The 19,774-nt window shown below is 48.1% G+C and overlaps 1 protein-coding gene across 4 annotated transcripts in view; it reads left to right on the top strand.

The window, feature by feature from the left end:
• Positions 1-15,843, top strand: part of Klhdc4 (kelch domain containing 4) — a 32,586-nt gene extending 16,743 nt beyond the window's left edge. For all 4 annotated transcript variants that reach the window (XM_027410698.2, XM_027410701.2, XM_027410699.2 and 1 more), the window contains exons 6-12: positions 5,273-5,365; positions 7,178-7,337; positions 11,225-11,300; positions 12,382-12,590; positions 13,828-14,230; positions 15,133-15,258; positions 15,429-15,843. In XM_027410698.2, the coding sequence (XP_027266499.1) occupies positions 5,273-5,365; positions 7,178-7,337; positions 11,225-11,300; positions 12,382-12,590; positions 13,828-14,230; positions 15,133-15,258; positions 15,429-15,625 (1,264 nt within the window). In that variant the 3' untranslated portion in view covers positions 15,626-15,843. The remainder of the gene's footprint in view (positions 1-5,272; positions 5,366-7,177; positions 7,338-11,224; positions 11,301-12,381; positions 12,591-13,827; positions 14,231-15,132; positions 15,259-15,428) is intronic.
• The last annotated feature ends 3,931 nt before the right edge of the window (positions 15,844-19,774 follow it).

The raw sequence follows: 19,774 nt of genomic DNA, 5'->3' as shown, positions 1-19,774 counted from the left end.
GCCCTGGGACCTACACAGTGGAAGGAGAGAGCTGACTTCCTCAGGCTGTCCTCTGACTCCCACATGCATTTTGTGGTATGTGCACACATTCCTAAATTAAAATAAATAAAAATACAAAAAAATTATGCTGGGTGGTGGTGCACAGCATTAATCCTAGCACTTGGGAGGCAGAACCAGGTGGGTATTTGGCTACTACTGTTAAGCCATATGTTTATACCTCTTTAATATGGCTTGGATGGCAAGCATATTCCTACCTCCAGTGCTAATTGACATTACCCAGCAGCTCACAAGAGACTCATTGTTGCATCAAGGGCAGTGTAGTGTCTCTAGTCTGCTTTCCTGCATTACGGCATACAGCATGTTTCTGTGGATGTTGACAGTCAGCAGACAAATGACATTTGTCATAGCAATTGAAGTTAGAAGAGAAATAGCATTGCTGTCTCCCAGGAAGACAAGCTCCATTGTCCATCATGTACTGGGGACACACCAGTTCTAAGCACTTTTTGGAGATTCCTCAGGCTCTGTCTTGAATGAGAGGTGCCTGCAGAGTGCCTGATGTATATAGAGCTGGCCTGATCCTGATTTGGCAGTGTAGACTCTGTGATTTTTCTCTGATCTGTATGCACATATGCGAATCTGAAGAAAGGTAGGCAGGCACCAGGGCAGGGCTGAACTCCCCTGCAGTAGAGGGGTATGGGGGGGGGCGCTGGGAGAGTGGCCTCCTCCCTTCTGTTTCACCTGCAAGTGGCTGACTTAGAACCATGGTCTGTGATACATCACTAGTTCATGTGCTACTAGTACCCCAGCACGCACGCACGCACGCACCACACACACACACACACACACACACACACACACACACAACACACACACACACACCCACCACCCACCCACCCAAGTCCGAGCCTACCAGGACAACAAGAAACCATGCCCCTTGTTGGGTATGTGTACAGCATGGGGAGGACTGAGGCCATGCTGCCACAGAGTGCTCTTGATAGTTTGTTGTTGCTTGTTTCCATCTGGTTTTGTTTGGTTTATTTGATTTTGAGACAGAATTTCACTCTCTAGGCCAGGCTGGCCTTGAACTCAGGGCAATCCTCATGCCTCAGCCTCCTGATGGTAATATTGAGAACATGAGCCTTAATGCCCATTGCAGTAGGCTTTTTGTGTGTGTGTGTGTGTGTGGGCGAGGTCGAGACAGGGTTCTCAGTGTAACAGCTCTAGCTGTCCTCTGTAGACCAGGCTGGCCTTGAACTCAAAGAGATCCACTTGCCTCTGGCTGTAAATGGAATCCTGAAATATTGTGGTCTTCAATGTCTGGCTGTATTTCTCAGTGTGAGGTTTTTCAAGTTCACCATGCTGGAGTGTGTGCCAGTGTTTTATTCCACAGACCACTGATCCATTCATCTGTTGAGGGGCACTTGGGTTATTTCTACCTTTTCATATGCATTAATGCCTTCAGTAGATAAGAAAATTGGTTAGAAGTGTAAAAGTGTGTGTTGTCTGTATGTGCTGTTTGTCTCTCCTGAATGAGGAGGGACCCCATATTCAGTCTGTACCCAGGCCTACTTGTTGTCTAGAGGAAGTGTGCTTAGGCCTGTGTGAAGAACAAGCTGGCTGAAACCATGCACTTCAGTGATGATGGCAAGTCTCAATGTCGTGGTGTTGCATGACTTTTCCTGAGAAATCTGTTTCTTTTCACAATAGATAGCGGCCAGCAACAGGCTGGATAGTCTGTCTGGCTTGCACTTATTGGTGTTCTTTCAGGAGTGTTATACCAGTTGTACCTCCAAGGAGTTGTCCTTTGTTACAGTTTGGGTCTGAAGACCCTGTTCCCAGGAATGGAAGCCCTTTGATCCTTTTCACTGTGGCCACGTAGGCTGCATGCCTGAAGACTTACCTCCTGGCTCTTAGAATTGTAAGGTTTTCCTGGAGTGGTCCTGAGAACCTGATCCAAAAAGAAGTTAGGTGTGAACCTATGCTGTGCCAGTGAGTACTAGGAACGAGCAAGGGCCGTGTGGGTAAAGTGTGACTGATTTGTAGAAAAGCTAAGAGGGTGATCTGGTATGTTTGAGGTTGGCTTCTAACCTGACTCTGGTTTCCTTGGGGCTGACAGCTAAGTATGGTAAGGGGCTGAAGGCTCTGTGAAAGAGAGGACATGTTGCACATAGGTCCATGCAGGCTGTGCTGTGATCATACCTTGGGAGCCGGGAGTGTTTCTGTTCTGTGATGGGCCCTGTGATCTTTTTTTGTTTGTTTGTTTGTTTTGTTTTGTTTTTTTTTCGAGACAGGGTTTCTCTGTGGTTTTGGAGGCTATCCTGGAACTAGCTCTTATAGACCAGGCTGGTGAACTCACAGAGATTCGCCTGTCTCTGCCTCCCAAGTGCTGGGACTAAAGGCATGCACCACCACTGCCCGGCAGGGCCCTATGATCTTGAACTCAGAATTCCAGTAGAATTCAGTCCTTTGCTAAGCATGGCATGGCCTTGGACAGTGGGTACTGTATCATGTCGTAAGTATAAACACGAGAGCACGAGTTGAGTGTTTGGCTGTTCAGTTCATTCTCTTTAAACCTGCACTGGTGTTTGATGCATGGACATTCTCTATGAATATTTCGCAGCAGCCGGGTGGTGGAGTTGGTGATGCTGGCTGGCAGCATGCCCTATGGGAATGCCATTCTGTGCACAGCCCAGAGGAGCGAAGAGCCTGGCGCCCACACCATTGCGTGTGTCTTTGTGCTATACATAGGCTTCTGGATGAGTGGGGCAGGCTAATTTTTTTTAAAAAAACTCCTTATTTAGGATTGACGGCAATTTAAAAAGCCTATTGGAGATTCGAATGTAATTGGGCTGTTGGGAGGGTGGCTTTTTTTTTCTAGAGGGGAACATGGAACCTTTTTATAGCCCCCTCCCTTTATTTTTAGTTACAGAATAAGTGGTATTTCACTGCTGTTGCCACAATTGAGTTGTGTCCTTGGCATCTGACTCAGCCAGAGGATAACCTGGTGGGGCTCCTGCTCATGAGGTTTTTGGGACCCTGGCTTAAGCCTCCATGGTTCTGAGGTCATAGACAGCCAGCTTGTCAGTGGCCTTGACGTCTGTCACTGGGTGGCACTGGGAATGCCAAGTCTCTTCTGTGTCTGTGTTGTAGTAGAATTAGGTGTGTGAGTGCGCTGCTTCAGTGGTACAGTGAGCACCTCCTCAGAACTCCTCATGGAGCAGTGTGGCTGGAACTCTCAGGGGGAGCTAGCTTCTGGCCAGAGCAGTCAGCTTCTTGTCCTTGTGCCTGTGCAGATCATGGCTATGCTACCCTAGGATGTGGTCTGCTTCCCAAGAAGGCCCTTTCCCATGTGCACATTTGAGGCCCCTTTGCAGTAATGGCCCTCTTGGTCTCAGGAAGCCCGTGTGTTGTGTGATGTTGTGCCCCAGACTGGCTCTTTTGAGCCTGGAAACTGATGTTTGCTGTTTTTAATCATGAATTTTGGCACTAGAACATTTTTACTTAATTACATGTAAAACAGAGCTAGGGGAAGGCAAATAAATTGGTTGACCAATTGTGTATTCCCCAAGCTAATGAGATTTCCTGTACGTGATCGTAAATAAGGGTGAAGGAGACTTGCCCTTCCTGATAGAGTAGCAGGTGCATTGGTATGAGACCACCCAAAAGGGTGCCTGAAGGGTGAGTGACTAGAACATGGTGTCTAGGAGAAGGTATTGATCACTTCTGGTTGACTTTCTATACATAAGTGTGCTGGTTGTCCTGAGTGACTTTAACAGGGATGTTGGTAATGTGATGGGTGTAGTAGAGCATTTGAGAACAGTCTTCATTCTGGACTGAGCTGGGAAAGACCTCAGCAAGCATTCTTGTGGTATGCGTCAAATGCTGCATCTGAATGATTGTGAAGGGTGGCTTTGGGGCAGGACCCTTTCAGTGTTGAGCTTCTGTGTGGATGCATTTGTTAGGAATCTTGCTATTTGTGAGGTTTTTTTTTTTTTTTTTTTTTTTTTTTTTTTTTGGTAATTTTTCAAGACAGGGTTTCTTTGTGTAGCCCTGGCTGTCCTGGAACTCACTCTGTAGACCAGGCTGGTCTTGAACTCATAGAGGTCCACCTGCCTCTGCCTCCTGAGTGCTGGAATTAAAGGGGTGTGCCATCTAAAGCTTTATGTTATTTGTTGTGTGTGGGGAGCAGGAATGTGGAGTCTGGTGCCTGTGGAAGCCAGAAGTGGGCATTGGATCCTCAGGTGGCTGGAGTTACAGATAGCTGTGAGCCACCCAGTGTGGGTGCCAGAAACTGAACTCTGATCTTCTAGAATAGCAACAAGTGCTTTTAACTTCTGAGCCATCTCTCCACTGAGCCAGCCCCCACTTTGTGGGATTTTTACATAAAACCCTATGTAACCAACCACCCTTGGCAGCCTGACTTTCCTGTGTTCCTCTTGGGAGCAGTGGGAAGGCCTAGTGAGAATATTGCACTGAGTGGCTGGTGCACTGACTCCTAAGTAGGAGGGGAGGCTCCTAACCCTTGAGGGTCTTACAGAGCAGGCTGCAGTGAACTTTGCTGTCTGTGCTGTGGCCTTCCTTTGGCAGCCAGTGCACCTTCCTGCTTCCCTCCTCCCCACACTCCTCTCTGTCTTCCCTTTCTACTTCTCAGAGTGATGTGTGTTCGCTGGGGAAAGCTTGGGAATGTAGAAGACAGACAATAATAAAACTGTTCAAAACCCCGGATTAGAATCTTATGTAATGTGTTTTGTAACCTGCCGTTGTCTTACATTCTTATGAACATTTTTCTATGACATGAAATATTTTAATCTGATTCTTAAAAAAAAAAAAAAGACCAACTTTGATAGAACAAAGTGGAATTTCCACTTAAGCTTGCAGTTGGGCAGGGTGGTCAAGGTGATTCTGGTAATTTGAATAGATAAATGAAGAGAACTTAATAAGTGTATTGAAAATGGAAATAAAGAGCTGCAGATATAGCTCAGTAGTCAAAATTGCTGACTGCTCTTCCAGAGCACTAGGGTTCAGTTCCCAGCACCTACATGGCAGCTTGTACTCCCTGTAACTCCAGTTCAGGAGATCTGATGTCCTCTTCTGGCCTCTTGAGTGCGTCCACATAGTACACAAATGTACATGTGAACTAAATACCTACACACATAAAATACAAATATTTTCTTAAAAAAAAAAAAGAAATCAGCAGGTAAACATTAAAAGAAAACTCATAAAAATATCTAACTTAATAGTGTTTTTTTTTTTTTTCTCCTCTTCATTTTAGGTCAACAGGGGGTCCTTCAGGTCGTAGTGGACATCGGATGGTGGCCTGGAAGCGACAGTTAATTCTTTTTGGTGGCTTCCATGAAAGCACAAGGTTGGTACTCACAGCAGATTGGGCCTCTTCTGGAGCACAGGGTAGAGGTTGCATGGGGCCAAGCATTCTTTTTTTTTTTTTTTCAAGACAGGATTTCTCTGTGGCTTTGGAGGCTGTCCTGGAACTAGCTCTTGTAGACCAGGCTGGTCTCGAACTCGAACTCACAGAGTGCTGGGACTAAAGGTGTGTGCTACCACTGCCCGGCAGGGACCAAACATTCTGATCTCTGTAGAAACACTGATCGCTCACTAATTTCCTGGGTATACAGCTTGGCGACTACAGTGTGTGACAGCCACTATAGTGAGGAAATCACGGGCTTACGCTTACATTAAGTCAGCACCTACTGTGTACATGATTGTGTGAAACCAGCAGAGCCCTTCCCTCTTACAGACCCGTAGATTGCTGATCACCATCTCATGTGTTTTTGGGGGAGGCAATCATTTTAAAATTAGAACTTTTTTTAAAAACTTAGTTAAGACTCTTTAGGAGTCTGGAGAGTTGGCTCACTAGGTAAGAGCCCTTGTTCCTCTAGAGGACCTGAGTTCAGTGTCCAGTGCTCATGTCTATAACTCAGAACTGCCTGTAACTTCACTTCCAGGATGTCTAGTGCCCTCACCAGCCCTGTGCACCCACACAGACATGTACACATAAATGAAAATAAATCTTTTTTTTTTTTTTTAAAGTGCAAATCTATTTAGGAAGCACTTAGGCATACAGAGAAAATGACAGTCCTATAGTGAATGCACTGTAGGACTGTGCATCACCATCTGTATTAAATTGGCTTGACTTTTAAATACCACCATTCTGAGTTTTCCTTGAGACAGTTATTTATCTTCAATTCAGAGTAGACTTTTTTTTTTTTTTTTTTCTGAAAGTGGAGTTTGAAACCAGAGAAAACTGGATTATAGTAAGTTTTCTAGAAACCTGGAGTCTCCCATCCTATTATGTGCTATTCAAGAGGGCTTCATGGGTTTGAGGGGCAACCAGCAGTTCCCCATGACTTAGCATTTCTCCAGGGCAGAAGAGGCAGACAGCCTTGTGACAGCTTTGCCCCTGCAGCTTCAGCCATCCACCTTGTGCATATGAGGGGGCAGAGCCTGCCTCTGCCAGCTCTCCCACTACAGCCTTCAGGGCTCACAGTGGTTTTAGAGCTCCAGGCTTGGATTATTCAGATACACTGTGTGGAGCAATGGTTGTCCCAGCCTCCACATGCGTCTTCTTTGTGGACAGTTTAGCCATTCTTAATAGCTGGAGGGCAGTGTGTGTTCTGTGACAATTGCCCCCATGATAGCAAGCCTCCCTATTTTGTTTCTAAGACCCCTCTGTGTACTGCATGCTTTGGTATTTGAGTCTCCGGCTCTGAGCAAAGTGAGCATTAGGTGGAGCCTCCCAGTCCTGCTTGGGTGCTGTGTGTGAAGGCTCTGTTCCTGTCCTCCAGCTGTGGGGGGTGGGTGCTCTGCCCCTGCTCATCCCTGCCACAGTTCTTACCAAAACGGTCAGTTTCCAGCCTTGTGATAGTTACTCATTGTCAGTCTTACGGTCCCACAGAGTAGCCAAATGTGCCTGATGAAGATTGCTGTTGTCACTTGGGTAGGAAATGGACAACTTTCATAGTAAACTACCCTGTGATTGTGGCTTGAGTTGTTTCTGATTCTTTTGTACATTCAGGATGGACAGCCTTTCATTTGGATTTAGACTTGAAGCAGATGACTAGGTGAAACACAAGTTTGCCTTCAGTATAGTTGGTGTACTCTAATAACCATGCCTTTTCCTGTCATCTCTGTGGTGACCTGTGTCCTTCTCTCTCACTAGGGACTACATCTACTACAGTGATGTGTACACCTTCAGCCTGGATACCTTCCTGTGGAGCAAGCTGTCCCCTTCAGGCCCTGGGCCCACACCCAGGTCAGGCTGCCTGATGGCTGTCACCCCCCAGGGCAGCATTGCCATCTATGGGGGTTACTCAAAGCAGGTAAGGGTCCCCTGTGTTTAGAATTAAGAAGGGCTTCCAGTGAGCTGTGAGCAGGCCTGCCCCGAGCTGCAGTGGCATGGCTCTGCTCCTCTCTAGACATATAGAGATGGTGTGTGCATATGTGCATGCATTTGTGTGTGTTCGTGTGGATGTGAGTGTGTGTAGTTATGTGCTTGTGTGTGTGTGGTGTGTATGTGTTTATGTGAGTGTTTAGGCCAGAGGTTAACATCAGGCATCTTTCTCAGTTGCTCTCCACCTGTTTGTTTTAAGACAGGCCTCACATTTAACATGGAGCTGGCCAGTTGGTTGGGCATCTCTTATCTCCCAGTACTAGGATTATAGATGCTGGAGCCAAGCCCAGCTTTGTGTGTGTGCTGGGGATTTAAACCTAGGTTATGTCATGCCAACCTCCCAAGAGCACTGCCACGTGAACAATGTGTATTTACGCTGTAGTCATTATAACAACTGCATTGTGTCCCTCTCCCTGTGTCTGCAGATAGTGTTGTAGCAGTGTTCCCGAGCCAGTGCTCAAGAGTCTCTTGCCATCTTATGGAATATGTGTATCTGCAAGTGCTGGCCACCCACTTGCCCTGCTCCTCATTGGTACTTTGCTATCCCTGACATTGCCATAAATCAGAGATTAAAAACAAAACTATCTCATATTATTTTCCTTAAAAATCCTTTGTATTTCAAGAATTCTCAAACACATAGTTAAACTGAATTTTTTTAGTGAGCACCTGCATGCCCCAGAGATTCTGACCTTCCTGTTTTAGAATACTTGTCTGATCACATGTGTTCACACATCTGTGTCCCTGTCTTGTCAGTTATCTTATGTGAGTTCAGAGAAAGGTATAGGGTCATCCCTGAATGTGAGTTTGTGTGCATGCATATGTGTGTGCCTGAGTATGGGGGGTCAGGTAGAAGTCAGTGTTGACTGTTACATGGTTTACTTGCAGTGCACCCAGCTGTGGCAGTCATGTAGTGTGGCCATTCTTCCTGCCAGGCTCCCACATAGTCCTTTCTGCCCTATTAGCTCTGTATTCCTCAACTTCCAGTTCCTTCCTTCCTTCCTTTCTTCCTTCCCTCCCTCCCTCCTTCCCTCCCTCCTTCCTTCCTTTGTTTTTTTTTTTTTTAAAGAATACCTTTATTTGTTGTTTTGACAATTTCATTCATGTTGACAGTACATCTAGATTAAACCCAGCTCTTCCAGTCCCCAACCTGTTCTCCCAGACATCTCCCAGATGCCCCTTCCCACCTTAATGCCCTCTTTTTGTTTTGAAACCCACTGAGTCCAGTTAACGAAGCCTGCCAGAATGGTGATAAATCTTGTTGGCTTGATCTTACGCAGGTCCTGTGCAGGTGATCACAGTTGCTGTGAGTTTCATGAGTGTAACAGCAGCTCTTAAATTCTCTCTGTCTGTCCCCTCTTCAGTGATGTTCTCTGAGCCTTAGGAGATAGGGGTTGTGATCTCAATGCCCCTTGTAGGGCAGAGTACTCAACAGCCACTTATTTTCAGCCCTTTGTTCAGTCTCTGTGTGTTTACTGCTGCCCACTGCAGAGAGACACTTCTCTGACCAAGGTAGAGGGCAGCCCTGATCTATGGGTAGAAACATAAATATTTAGAAGACAGATTGGCAGTGTTTCCATTTAGCAGAACAACAGTAGTAGGTTTCTACCTAGGGCCTATGATCTCCTGAGCCATGGGACTTTGACAAAGTTTACAGTAACAGGCATGAATTGCCTTCTGTGGAGCAAGCCTCAAATCCAGTCTGTATAACCTTAATGCCACTATTTCACCAATGGACACATCTTGTCTGGAATTCAGGATTTACCTTTTGGTAATACTGTTGATGACTTTTCTCTCCTCATGACCTGCATTGTATCTTTAGACACTGAAAGCTAGCCAGCCGTAGAGGAAGTTTTCAGGTCAGTTCTATGCTTAATTGTCTTTCAAGCAAAGTGTGTAATGGTATCAGCAGAAGGGTTTCGCCATCTAGGTCTGGTGGACAACCAAGAGCAATGGCAATAGCTTGTGTTGTTTTGGCTGTTTCTGTGATCTACTTGACCAATAACTCATATTAAGGTATCATATACCTGGCTCAGATTTTCATTTAAAAACCTGTATCTTCTGAGGCAGTCACTGTCCACACATATAGGGCACCTGTGTTCAAACTTCTTTCATTTATTTATTTGTTTTGTTTTTGTTTATTCAAAACTTTGTGTACCAAAAGTTCTGTATTCAAAAGCTCTGTGTAACAGCCCTGGCTGTCCTGGAACTTGCTCTGTAGACCAGGGTGGCCTCAAACTCAGAGATCTGCCTGCCTCTGCCTCCTAAGTTCTGGGCTTAAAGGTTTGCACCACCACACCCAGCCAAACTCCTTTTATTTATTTTTTAAATTATATTTTAAAATTTAGTTAAAAAGTAGTGGGTCTCTGTTTTCACATACCCTGAGTTTTGGGTGAACCACATTTACAATCTCCTTTCCCTGTTCCTCCCGAGGCCATGCTTAAACTTTTCAACCCCTAGTGTTTGCCTGCCTCTCTTTTCATGTCCTGGCTTCCTTGGGTCTGCTCTGAGTGTTGCAGGTTGAGTATGTTACTGGACCTCTGCAGTCCCCATGCCTATAGGTAGTGTTCTCATGGCTTTATTTTCAGCAGAGTTCAGCACACTCCTGCACATCAAGTCTCATTTAGATGAGCAAGCCCAGCAGTCCTGTGGTACACATAGTGGCCCTATTTCTGAGAGTGTAATAAGATACTACAGGTTGGGGGCTGGAGAGATGGCTCAGCGGTTAAGAGCACTGACTGTTCTTCCAGAGGTCCTGAGTTCAATTTCTAGCAACCACATGGTGGCTCACAACCACCTTGAATGAGATCTGGTGCCCTCTACTGGCATGCAGGCAGAAGACTGTATATAATAATAAATAAATAAATAAATAAATAAATAAATAAATAAATAAATAAAATCTTTAAAAAAAAAGGTACTACAGGTTGAGGACTTAAAAGAAGAGATTATTTATTTCAGATGTCTCAGACTATGAGGGCACACTTGGCTATAAAATGAGCTTGGGGCTGCAAATCTAGGGTTGGACATGGATGGCTCATGGCAGATGGTATCACAGTGGTGGAGCATATGTGAGAGGGGGAGCTTAGGGAGCCAGAAGCCAGAGGGTCAGACTTGCTATTTTCATTACAACTTGACACAAAAATACCCTGAGACCAGCACTTGGTCTCAAAGGACAATGTCCCCGTGTACCCGCTTACCTCCCACCTGCCATTCCTGCCACATCCTTCTGGGTAGGACAGACCGAAAGGGAAACTAGTAGTTCCCTAGGGCAGAGCTTAGCCAGCCTGAAGGACATGTAGGTCCTGAATGGCACCTTGGTGGAGAGAAGCAACAGTAGGGAGAATGAGGAATGTGTGACTTGGTTGGTCCCTCTGATCAGTGGAGCTTCTGCATGTACCTGGGTAGGATTCCAGGACAGGGGTTCTGAGCTGCCTCTTAGTTTTTCTGTAAATGTAAAGACTACAAGATCAAGTGTATTGAAATTGAGAATTTAAGCACAGGCAATACAGGGAGACTTTTAAGTGGACTGACATCCTTCTCATGGTGATGATCTTGGCAAGCAGCTGCCTGGGCCCTGGGGTACTGAGTAGGAGATATGTGTGCTGTGACCTCAGGGCTGATAGCTGGTCAGAATCACATGGTACAGACCTGCGGTTGGACAGGAATTCTGTGGCAGAGCATACTGCAGTGTTCCAGCATGACTGGCCATTGGTGGTGGCTTTAAAATCGGTCAGCCATGTCTGGGCTCTCCATGGAGCTGCAGCTCCTCTGAAGTGCTGCTGAAGCCTGGCTGGATCTCAAGACTTCTTTGTTTTGCAGAGAGTCAAGAAGGACGTGGACAAAGGCACCCAGCACTCAGACATGTTCCTGCTAAAACCTGAGGAAGCAGGAGAAGGTACTGCTGTGGCTTGGCTGTGTGGCCTTGGGGTGGGTTGTATTTAGCCTCTGGGCAGAAGCAAAGCCTGTGTGTCCCTCTTATCAAAATGGGAACTCCATTGAGTTCCCTGTTGCCTGTCTAGAGCGCTAAGGACCAGATCCCCTTTCTCTGGAGTGGTTGGGCCATGGTGCCTTTGTGACATGGGTGAGCCCTTAGTGTGCCCTGGTATCCAGGAGGAGCCTGAGCCTGGGTCATTCAGCCATTTGTAGTCATCGTGTCCCCGCCCCCTGCCTGAAAGCCATGTGCTATATTTATGTTACTCTCGGGTTATGGCCTTCATGCTTAGAGGTAAGACTGGGGAGGACACTGTGGGGTGGGCTCTCTGTGCATGCATTCTCAGGGGCCCCAAGGCATGTACGGGTAGATGTGGTGTGAGAGGAAGGAGCTGTTGTTTTCCCGTTTTTTCTTTACATTTTTAAAGAATATGTGCTTACTCAAGAGCACACAAACATTATTTGGATATGGAATTCTGTGGGGCTTGTCCTGTTTTACTAGGAAATATGGTCTGGGCTTTGGAGTGCATAGCTTGGGGCTGAGGCTTGTCTGTGGTCCCTGGGCTGCTGCAGCACTTTTTAATGTTCAGTGAGGGGACAATTTCAGCTATTTCTTCCATAAGTAATGGAAAGACATTTTCCATGTGTTGTACCAGGCCACATAGCCAGCCACTGTCAGATGAATTTGGCACCTGTTGGGAAAGCTTAAAGCAGCTGTCTCCAGAGGAGAGGTGGTGTAGTCCAGGACTGGGTGGGCTGGCTTAGGACCCCAGTGAGGTATATCTAGCAAGATGGTACCTCCACATCTATCTCTCTGCCTCTCAGGGTCCCTTAGAAAGCAGGGTCTGGGGCATAGGCATTGTCACACAGCTGAAGTTTGAGAAGGATGGACCTGGAGGGTTGTTGACTGGCATCCCCTATTCCTGCAAGGGGAACAAAGTAAGGCTCCATGCTTTAACAGTTTCAAAGGCTTTCAATTATCCTCACCCTGGGTGCCCAGGGCTCTTAGTGTCCTCTCTTAATCCTTCCTCTGTTCTCGTTGACAGGCAAATGGACTTGGACCCGGATTAATCCTTCAGGGGTCAAGCCTACTCCAAGGTCTGGCTTTTCTGTGGCCATGGCTCCAAATCATCAGATACTGTTCTTTGGGGGTGTGTGTGATGAGGAGGAGGAGGAGAGCCTGGAGGGCTCGTTCTTTAATGACCTGTATGTCTATGATGCTGCCAGGAGTCGCTGGTTCACAGCACAGCTGAAGGTAGCCTAGACTCCTGAGAGTCTTCCATGTTACTTGTTGTTTCCTACCTTCTCTCAAGCCTTTTAAAGTCCGTGTACTCTTCTGTATGGGTTCTGAGTGACTAGGCTTGTGGCCCCCTTGGTTTGGTGGCCCATTTTTCTTGGTGTCACCCACCTCTCTTTGGCAGAGCTGAGCTATTGAAAGCAAGTCCGGCTCTCTGTGACAGTTAATGTCTGTTACTTGAGTTCAGCCCTGGTTTCTGTCACCCTTTCTATTGTCCTTGTAAGTGCAGCTACTGCCCAGGGCCTGCTTGGAGCAGACAGACTAACAGGTGACAGTCCCTGGAGGGCCTCAGGCAGCCCTGGCATCTGCACAAGTGAGTTTTTGTGTGCGCCTACAGTACTGGAGGCACTAGTACCTGCTATGGGCTCAGCCTCGTGGTAGGGTCTCTGATAGAAAGCAGTCTTGCACATGTAGCCCCTGCTGCGAGAAGCTCCACCAGGCATAGCCACTCAGGATCTCTGATATTGCCAAGAGCATTGAACCAGTGTTAAGGCTAGCCTTATATTTTCAGATTACTTGTCCCTCAAGCCCCATAATGTTCTTCAGGAGCTGTTCTGTATGAGACATATCCTCCCTCACCGCCCCACCCTCCCGCACTCCTGCAGCTTCAGGATGGAGTGGGTATTGTGTCTAGACACAGGGAACTGACCCAGGTTGGCTGGAGGTAGTCATAGCTGGAATATTTGAATAGAGCAGTAAATGGCCATCTTGTGAGCATGGCGTTCTGCCAGATGACAGAGGCTACTACAGAGCCACTCAGCTGTACTCTGCAGAATACCAGGGAGACAGAGTATATGTCAAAGTGCTGATGATTGAGGGTCCTACATGGTCTTGAAGATCAGTGTGGAGTGCTGACCCGCCTGTCATCCAGTCCTGTTGTTGGCTGGGAGTGGAAGTCTGCATCCCTTTTGTGAATGGATAGGGTAAGCCTCAGACATAACACTGCTTGCATGTTAGTCAGGCCTGGTCTGACTGGGGTGCTTCCCAGTGTAGGACTCAGGAGTGACTGTCCCTCATTACAGTGATGGCTAGGAGTCCATTCCGAGCCTGCCATCTTGCTAGCTGGAGTGTCTGTGCTCACTCCTGCACTACTCTACTCCTCTTCCCAGGAGTGTCATGTTAGATGGCATGTTGACTGGCATGTTAGAGGGAGGGCTGTCACTGCCCTGCTGTGCAGCTTGAGTTGTGTTAACAGGGACCCAAGTCGGACAAGAAGAAACGGAGGCGGGGCAAAGTAGAGGAACAAGAAGGTGCCACTGAACAGGAGAATGGGGCAACTGGTGCCCCAGAGCCGCTGGAGGTGATAAAAGAGGTGGTGGCTGAAGATGGGACAGTGATCACCATCAAACAAGTGCTTGCTCCCTCTGGGCTGGTGCCACAAGCCCCACCTAAGCCTGAAGACAGTGCTGTGGAGGCCAGCAGCGCTGGGCAGGAGCCGTGTCCACGTTCAAATGCCATGCTGGCTGTCAAGCATGGACTACTCTATGTCTATGGTGGCATGTTTGAAGCTGGTGACCGCCAGGTGACCCTTAGTGACCTCTACTGCCTTGATCTTCACAAGATGGAAGAATGGAGAACCTTGGTAGAGATGGATCCAAGTAAGCTGGGTTGGGTGAGACCCCCATATGGCGTGAGAATCTTCTGAAAGCCTCTGCCCCGCCTTGCAGGGAACCCTGCTCTTGACTCTTGGGGTTGTAGAGGGGGGCTCACCTGGCACAAGCCTATGTGCTCTGGGTGCTAGCAGGAGCAGCATGGGTACCAACACAAGTCACTGTACAAGAACCTGGGTGAGACCTGCTACACATGCCTCCCATCTTCCAGCTCAGTGCAGACCAGAGAGGATTTGAGACTGCCTCTGGTGGCTGGCACTCTGAGATGGTAGCTCTCTCTCCATCCATCGTTGCTTGGAAATCATGACATCCCCATTTTATCCTGGACTGCTGTTGGTCCCAAATCCTTTTTTTTTTTTTTTTTTTTTTTTGACAGTCTCACAATATTCCTGGTTGACCTGAAACTTGCTATATACACCACGTTGGCCTCGAACTCAAATAGATCCACCTGCCTCTGCCTTGAGTTCTGGAATTAAAGGTGTGACTTACCACTCCCAGTTCCATCATTCACTTTTTGAGATTCGAAACTAAACCTGCATGTCCAGGGAAAGGCACTGCCCATAGTGCAGTGTCTGTCACCATCTTCTGGGAACCAATGGGGCTATAGGGACCCAGGAAGAGGCAGCCTCCGCTCAGCTGCCTACAGCTAGGATGGCAGTATGGCTGGAGTTGATGCCCACCACAGTATCACTCCCAAGCTGCTCTGCAGTCTGAGAGGCATGTGCTGTCCTGTTAATTCCACCCAGGCTTCATGAAGGGCAGGAGAGTTGGGGTTCCTGTCCCAGTCCCTGAGTGGAAGGGGTTTTGTGAGGTGGTGCCAGCTCCCCCCTTGTGTGTGTTCCCTGGCCCCTGGGCTGTAGCCAGAACCCTGTGTTGGTTTTGTTTTGCAGAATCTCAGGAGTGGCTGGAGGAGACGGACTCAGAAGAAGACAGCAGCTCTGATGAAGAGGGTGCAGAGGGGGGTGACAAGGACCAGGAAGAGGACAGTTCGGAGGACAGTGCTGAGGAGGGAGCAGGTGAGAACCCTAGTCAGATGTGACTGTTCTGCACAGTGCTTCTGTGGGAATTCTGTTTTACTAGTGCTAGTGGGTCTGGGCAGGTTGCCATTCAGTGCAGCATTGCCCTGATCCCTCTGAACTGCCTGACTGAGCATGCTCTGTTTCATTCTTCCTTCTGGGATGGAAAGATCCACAGCACCCAGAGGTAGCTCCTGGGGAGCAGTACGAAGAGTACCTGTCCCGCACTGAACAGTACTGGCTGAAGCTTGCCCGAAACCACATGGGCCCCGATGCAAAGGAGAAGAAAGTGCTGAAAGTAGCCCAAGCCATGGCAAAAGCATTCATGGATGATGCAGTTCAAGACATTGCACAGGCCAAACATTAGACTGAGTGATGGCTTCAACATCACTGGTGTCCTTAAGCCAGGCATGAGGAGGCCCCTGCAGAGGTTGTCTTCTGTGCAGCCTTAGGCCACCTGATGAGGAATTCACTGTCTTCACAGCAGCTTGAGTCCACTCTGAGAGAAGGTTAGAGTGAGATGTGAATGTGTGGGACCTGTAGGATATGTGTTCTTGTCCTAATAAAACTGGCTGTGTGCTCTAAGGTCTTCCTCCTTCTACAGAATAAGGAGATGAGCTATGTGTCATCAAACTGAAGGTCACCACCATGGAACAGTGAGGAGGGAAGGGCACGCCCAGGCCAGGCAGACTTCAAGATGGCCATGGCTTCACAACCATTGCCACCATCAGTTGGGAATATCCAATATCACTGTGGCTGTTGTGACCAGGACAGAGTTAGGGTGTGTGCAGCCTGGGCTGCTGGAGCAGAGTCACTTGGAGTGCATGCTACCTGTGCCTTTTTGTCCACTTCTGGCAGCAGTCTGTGGCCCTAGGTGGGTGTGTGGGGTTTGAGTGTGGTACCCCCAGGAGTAGCTGTGCTAGCCACCCAGTTCATGCCATTAGCTGAGGCTGAGGGGTTGCTTAAAGGCCCTGGATCTCTTGGGGTTGGTAGAGTTGAATCATAACAAAGGGAAACACCAAGCAGGCTGGAAACCCTTATCATTCTTTTTTGTTTTGGACACTGGTTCTCACTATATAGCTCTGGCTGTCCTAGAACTTAACTCTGTAGAGCAGGCTGGACTCATAAAGATCCACCTGACTCTGCCTCCCTAGTGCTGGAATTAAAGATGTGTGCCACTACACTTGGCTGGAAACCCTTACCTAAGTATGATTTTTTTTTTCTTTTTAAATGGTTTCATAGTGGTGTTTATGCTAACTTTTTAAGAATGAATTGCTACATGTAGCAAGTCAGTGGCCAGATGTTGAAACAGAAACACAAAGGTGCTAAGGCTAGAAGAAGCCTTCCTGCCAGGGGAACTGGTTCTGGTCAGAAGTGACAGCCTTGCATTCAGAAACCCCTTTCTAGTATGCCATAGGGAGGAGACATGAGTTTTATGTGAAAGAATGGTGGGGCTCCATCCAGCCTAGGAGTGTGAGGTCAGTATGCCAACTGTCACTCAGATTCAAGTGCCAAATGAACTAAGTGCTGCTGATGTCATGGGTTGGTTAGTACTGTAGAGCAAAGCGCTTCCCAAGGGACTCACTAGTTTGTCCAGAGCACTCAACATTCCGTCACCCTGGTCTGACCCAGTGTTCTTGTTACAGTCATGTCCTATGGAAACCCAGATAGCTGTCAGCACAGCAGCTAGCCACAGTTCAGGGGCTGGAGACAGCTAGTGCTTCTTTGAGCTTGCATCCTGGTCTCAGTTGCCAGGGCTTGACAGTCTGCCTAGAGGCAGGACTCAGAAGCACTAGGGCATGTCAAGGATGAGGGAGATGGGGGTGACCCTCTCTGACTGGAAGGGGGCTTAGACTGTATGAGGGCTCATTCCTGTCCCATACCCTCCTTCTGCCCACAGAGATGGAGTCTGTCATGAGAGATACAAGCACCCTATGTTCTCACCTGGTACTGGACGGAACAAGGAGTTAGCTGTAGAGAAACATTCGGGCAGGGTGTTCTACTGGGGCTCCTTTTCCAAACTGGGAGGGACTAGGTGGTAGAGGCTCCACCCACCCTTCACCTGTGGCAATGGGGGCTTTGGGAAGGTGTCTGTAATGAAATGAGACGAGCTTCCTGTGGTTTCAAATGAGTTTATTAAGTAAAGGAGCAGAGAATTTTGAATCTTGAGTGTCCCTTGCTTCAGGTGTGAAATCTGATTTAAAATTACATTCATTAGAGAGGAATCGTTTCCAGTTTTTGATTAACCAAGCTGCTTCCAACTAATGAGGCCAAGGCAAGAGCAGCCACTGTGCCAGTGAGAAAACTCAGTTGACAGCCCCTCGTCCTCTGCAAAGCAGTCGCATTAACGGGTGTTTTACATGCACCAAGAAAGATCAGAAAAAGATAAAGCAGATGAAGACTGATTCAGTCACAAGAAGGCATCCACACCAGTGTTGTAGCCACGTGAAGCTCAGCACACAGTCCTCGGGTCATCTGGTGGTTTTTCTTTGGGGAGTGCTGAATGGTGCAATCAGCAGGCTCCAGCTAGAACATTCAGGATTGACCTGCTGGGAAGGAGGGCTGACTTGTGGACAACAACAGACTCAGGATGCCAGTCCAGAGAGCCACTGAGTATGAGGGTGTTGTCTGTGGACCTGTTTCCAGCTGTAGGCCCTGACAGTTACAGCTACCTGGGCTTGTGTAGCTACAGCTGCTCCCAGTGGGGCAGTGCTCAGGTTGGTGGGTCTCGTAAGCAGCGTTTGCCAGACACTGGGTCTCATGATGGAGAAATGATGCTACATACCACCTGATGCTACCCGCTGTGCCCTGAGTCTTCAGCCTGTACCCAAGTGTCTGCCTTGTGGACCCAGAATGGTCTGGGAGAGCCATCTGTTGGAGGTAAATTGGGATATCCCTACTTAAAGTGGATGTTGACCCCAAGAAGGAGAGAACAGAACCCCTTTGGTAGGCAAGGTTGAACTGTGTACCCCACAGGCTGCACTTGTTTATATTTCTGCATAGTTCGGGGGAGGCTGCAACCAACGTGAAGGCTACTGTGCTTTTAGGACATAGGACCCTCAACAGCCTCAGACATCACCCTTAGAGAGTCAGCTGTTATTGGGCTGACGGTCACCAAGGTAGAGAGAAAGCAGCATGCTAGCAGGCATTGTCAATAGGGAAGTGGACCAGCATCTAGCTGAGACCCATCTGCATTAGGTAGGCTAGGACAAAGGGCAAGATGAGTCCGTCTCAAGTGCTTACCCTATACATGGGTGTTTGCAACTTGAACTGCAGTATGGGGTGGATGGGCTGTAGGGCAGCCCGGAAGTGAGGTAGTTATTTGTGGCCTTGCCTGTTTGGACAACCTTGGAAACCCTTGGCTTGTGCCCCTGCAGCCCAGCTCCTGTGGAATGTACCCACTCTCCAACTTGATGTAGACCCAGTATTTCTCTGAGGTTTAGGAAGGAACTGAGCCAAAGGAGACTGCCCAATATGCATTTCAGCCTGGCCACATTGGGGAGGGATGAAGAAGCAGACTCCAGGAGGAGCATCTGCTAGGGTCTAGAGAGTGCTAAGCCATGTGAGAATAATTGTGCTGCCCTTGTTCTTGTGCTGCCATGAAGGCCTCGTCTAGCTCCTCAGGAATGGGGGGGGGGGGTCTTGTGGTCCCAGAATTCACACTGGAATGCAGCTCAGCTGTTTTTGTTTGTTAATTTCAACAAAACAGCTATACTTTTTCTTTTTTAAAGGCCAAGGTACATAAAACAGACAGTTCTTGGTGTTTGGGGACATTTGATTGTCCTGGTGAGTGCTTGACTTGCAGCTGGACCTCAGACAGTAGAGCTAAGAGCTCACAATCCCTTTGACTGGATGCTAACCCATTGTAATGGTGCAGAGCTATGTGGTATCAAGTGGCCTGTGGCTGTCAGTAGATCACAGAGTGTGGAGACATGTTGGAATCTAATAGGTACTTTGGGCTGAGCTCCCGAGACCAGAGGCTGCAATAGTGGCAAGTGTAACTGAGCTTAAGCTGGAAGACAGCGGCCCACATCCTCTTGAGGAAGGTTACAGAGGAAGCCAAGAGACCTTTGGAGCAGGGTAGGTACAGATGTATGACAGACATGCCTGATATCTGTGCTGGGGTTACTGCCTAGAATTACCAGCCATTGAAGGGCTCTGGAGGTCTGTGGAGAGCAACCAAGACTCAAACCAGAAAGGACAACATCCCAGGACCTTGTCTCCCTGAATGTTCATCACCGATGCTCGCAGCTGGGCCGCTGAGCAATCTCTGGCTCCCAGCAGTGTCTTCAGTCTCCCTGAGGGTGGCCCCGTGGTTTGTCTTAAGCTGGACCTGTTTGGCCAGTGAGCAGGAACAAACTGGAACTGGAATGTGTGGCTGCCCTCTGCTTGCCCTGGGTACCGACCTGAGGTAGCCATGGGCTGTGGTTCCTGGGATTAGTGTGCGTGGGGAGGAGCCTGGTGTGGGTGTTTGTCAGTAGTTCAGCCCAAAGCAGAAACTTGGATGGAAAGCACT

Source organism: Cricetulus griseus, chromosome 3 (genome assembly GCF_003668045.3).
Source record: "Cricetulus griseus strain 17A/GY chromosome 3, alternate assembly CriGri-PICRH-1.0, whole genome shotgun sequence".
Classification (NCBI taxonomy): domain Eukaryota; kingdom Metazoa; phylum Chordata; class Mammalia; order Rodentia; family Cricetidae; genus Cricetulus; species Cricetulus griseus.
This window is presented reverse-complemented; position numbering and strand designations above follow the sequence as displayed.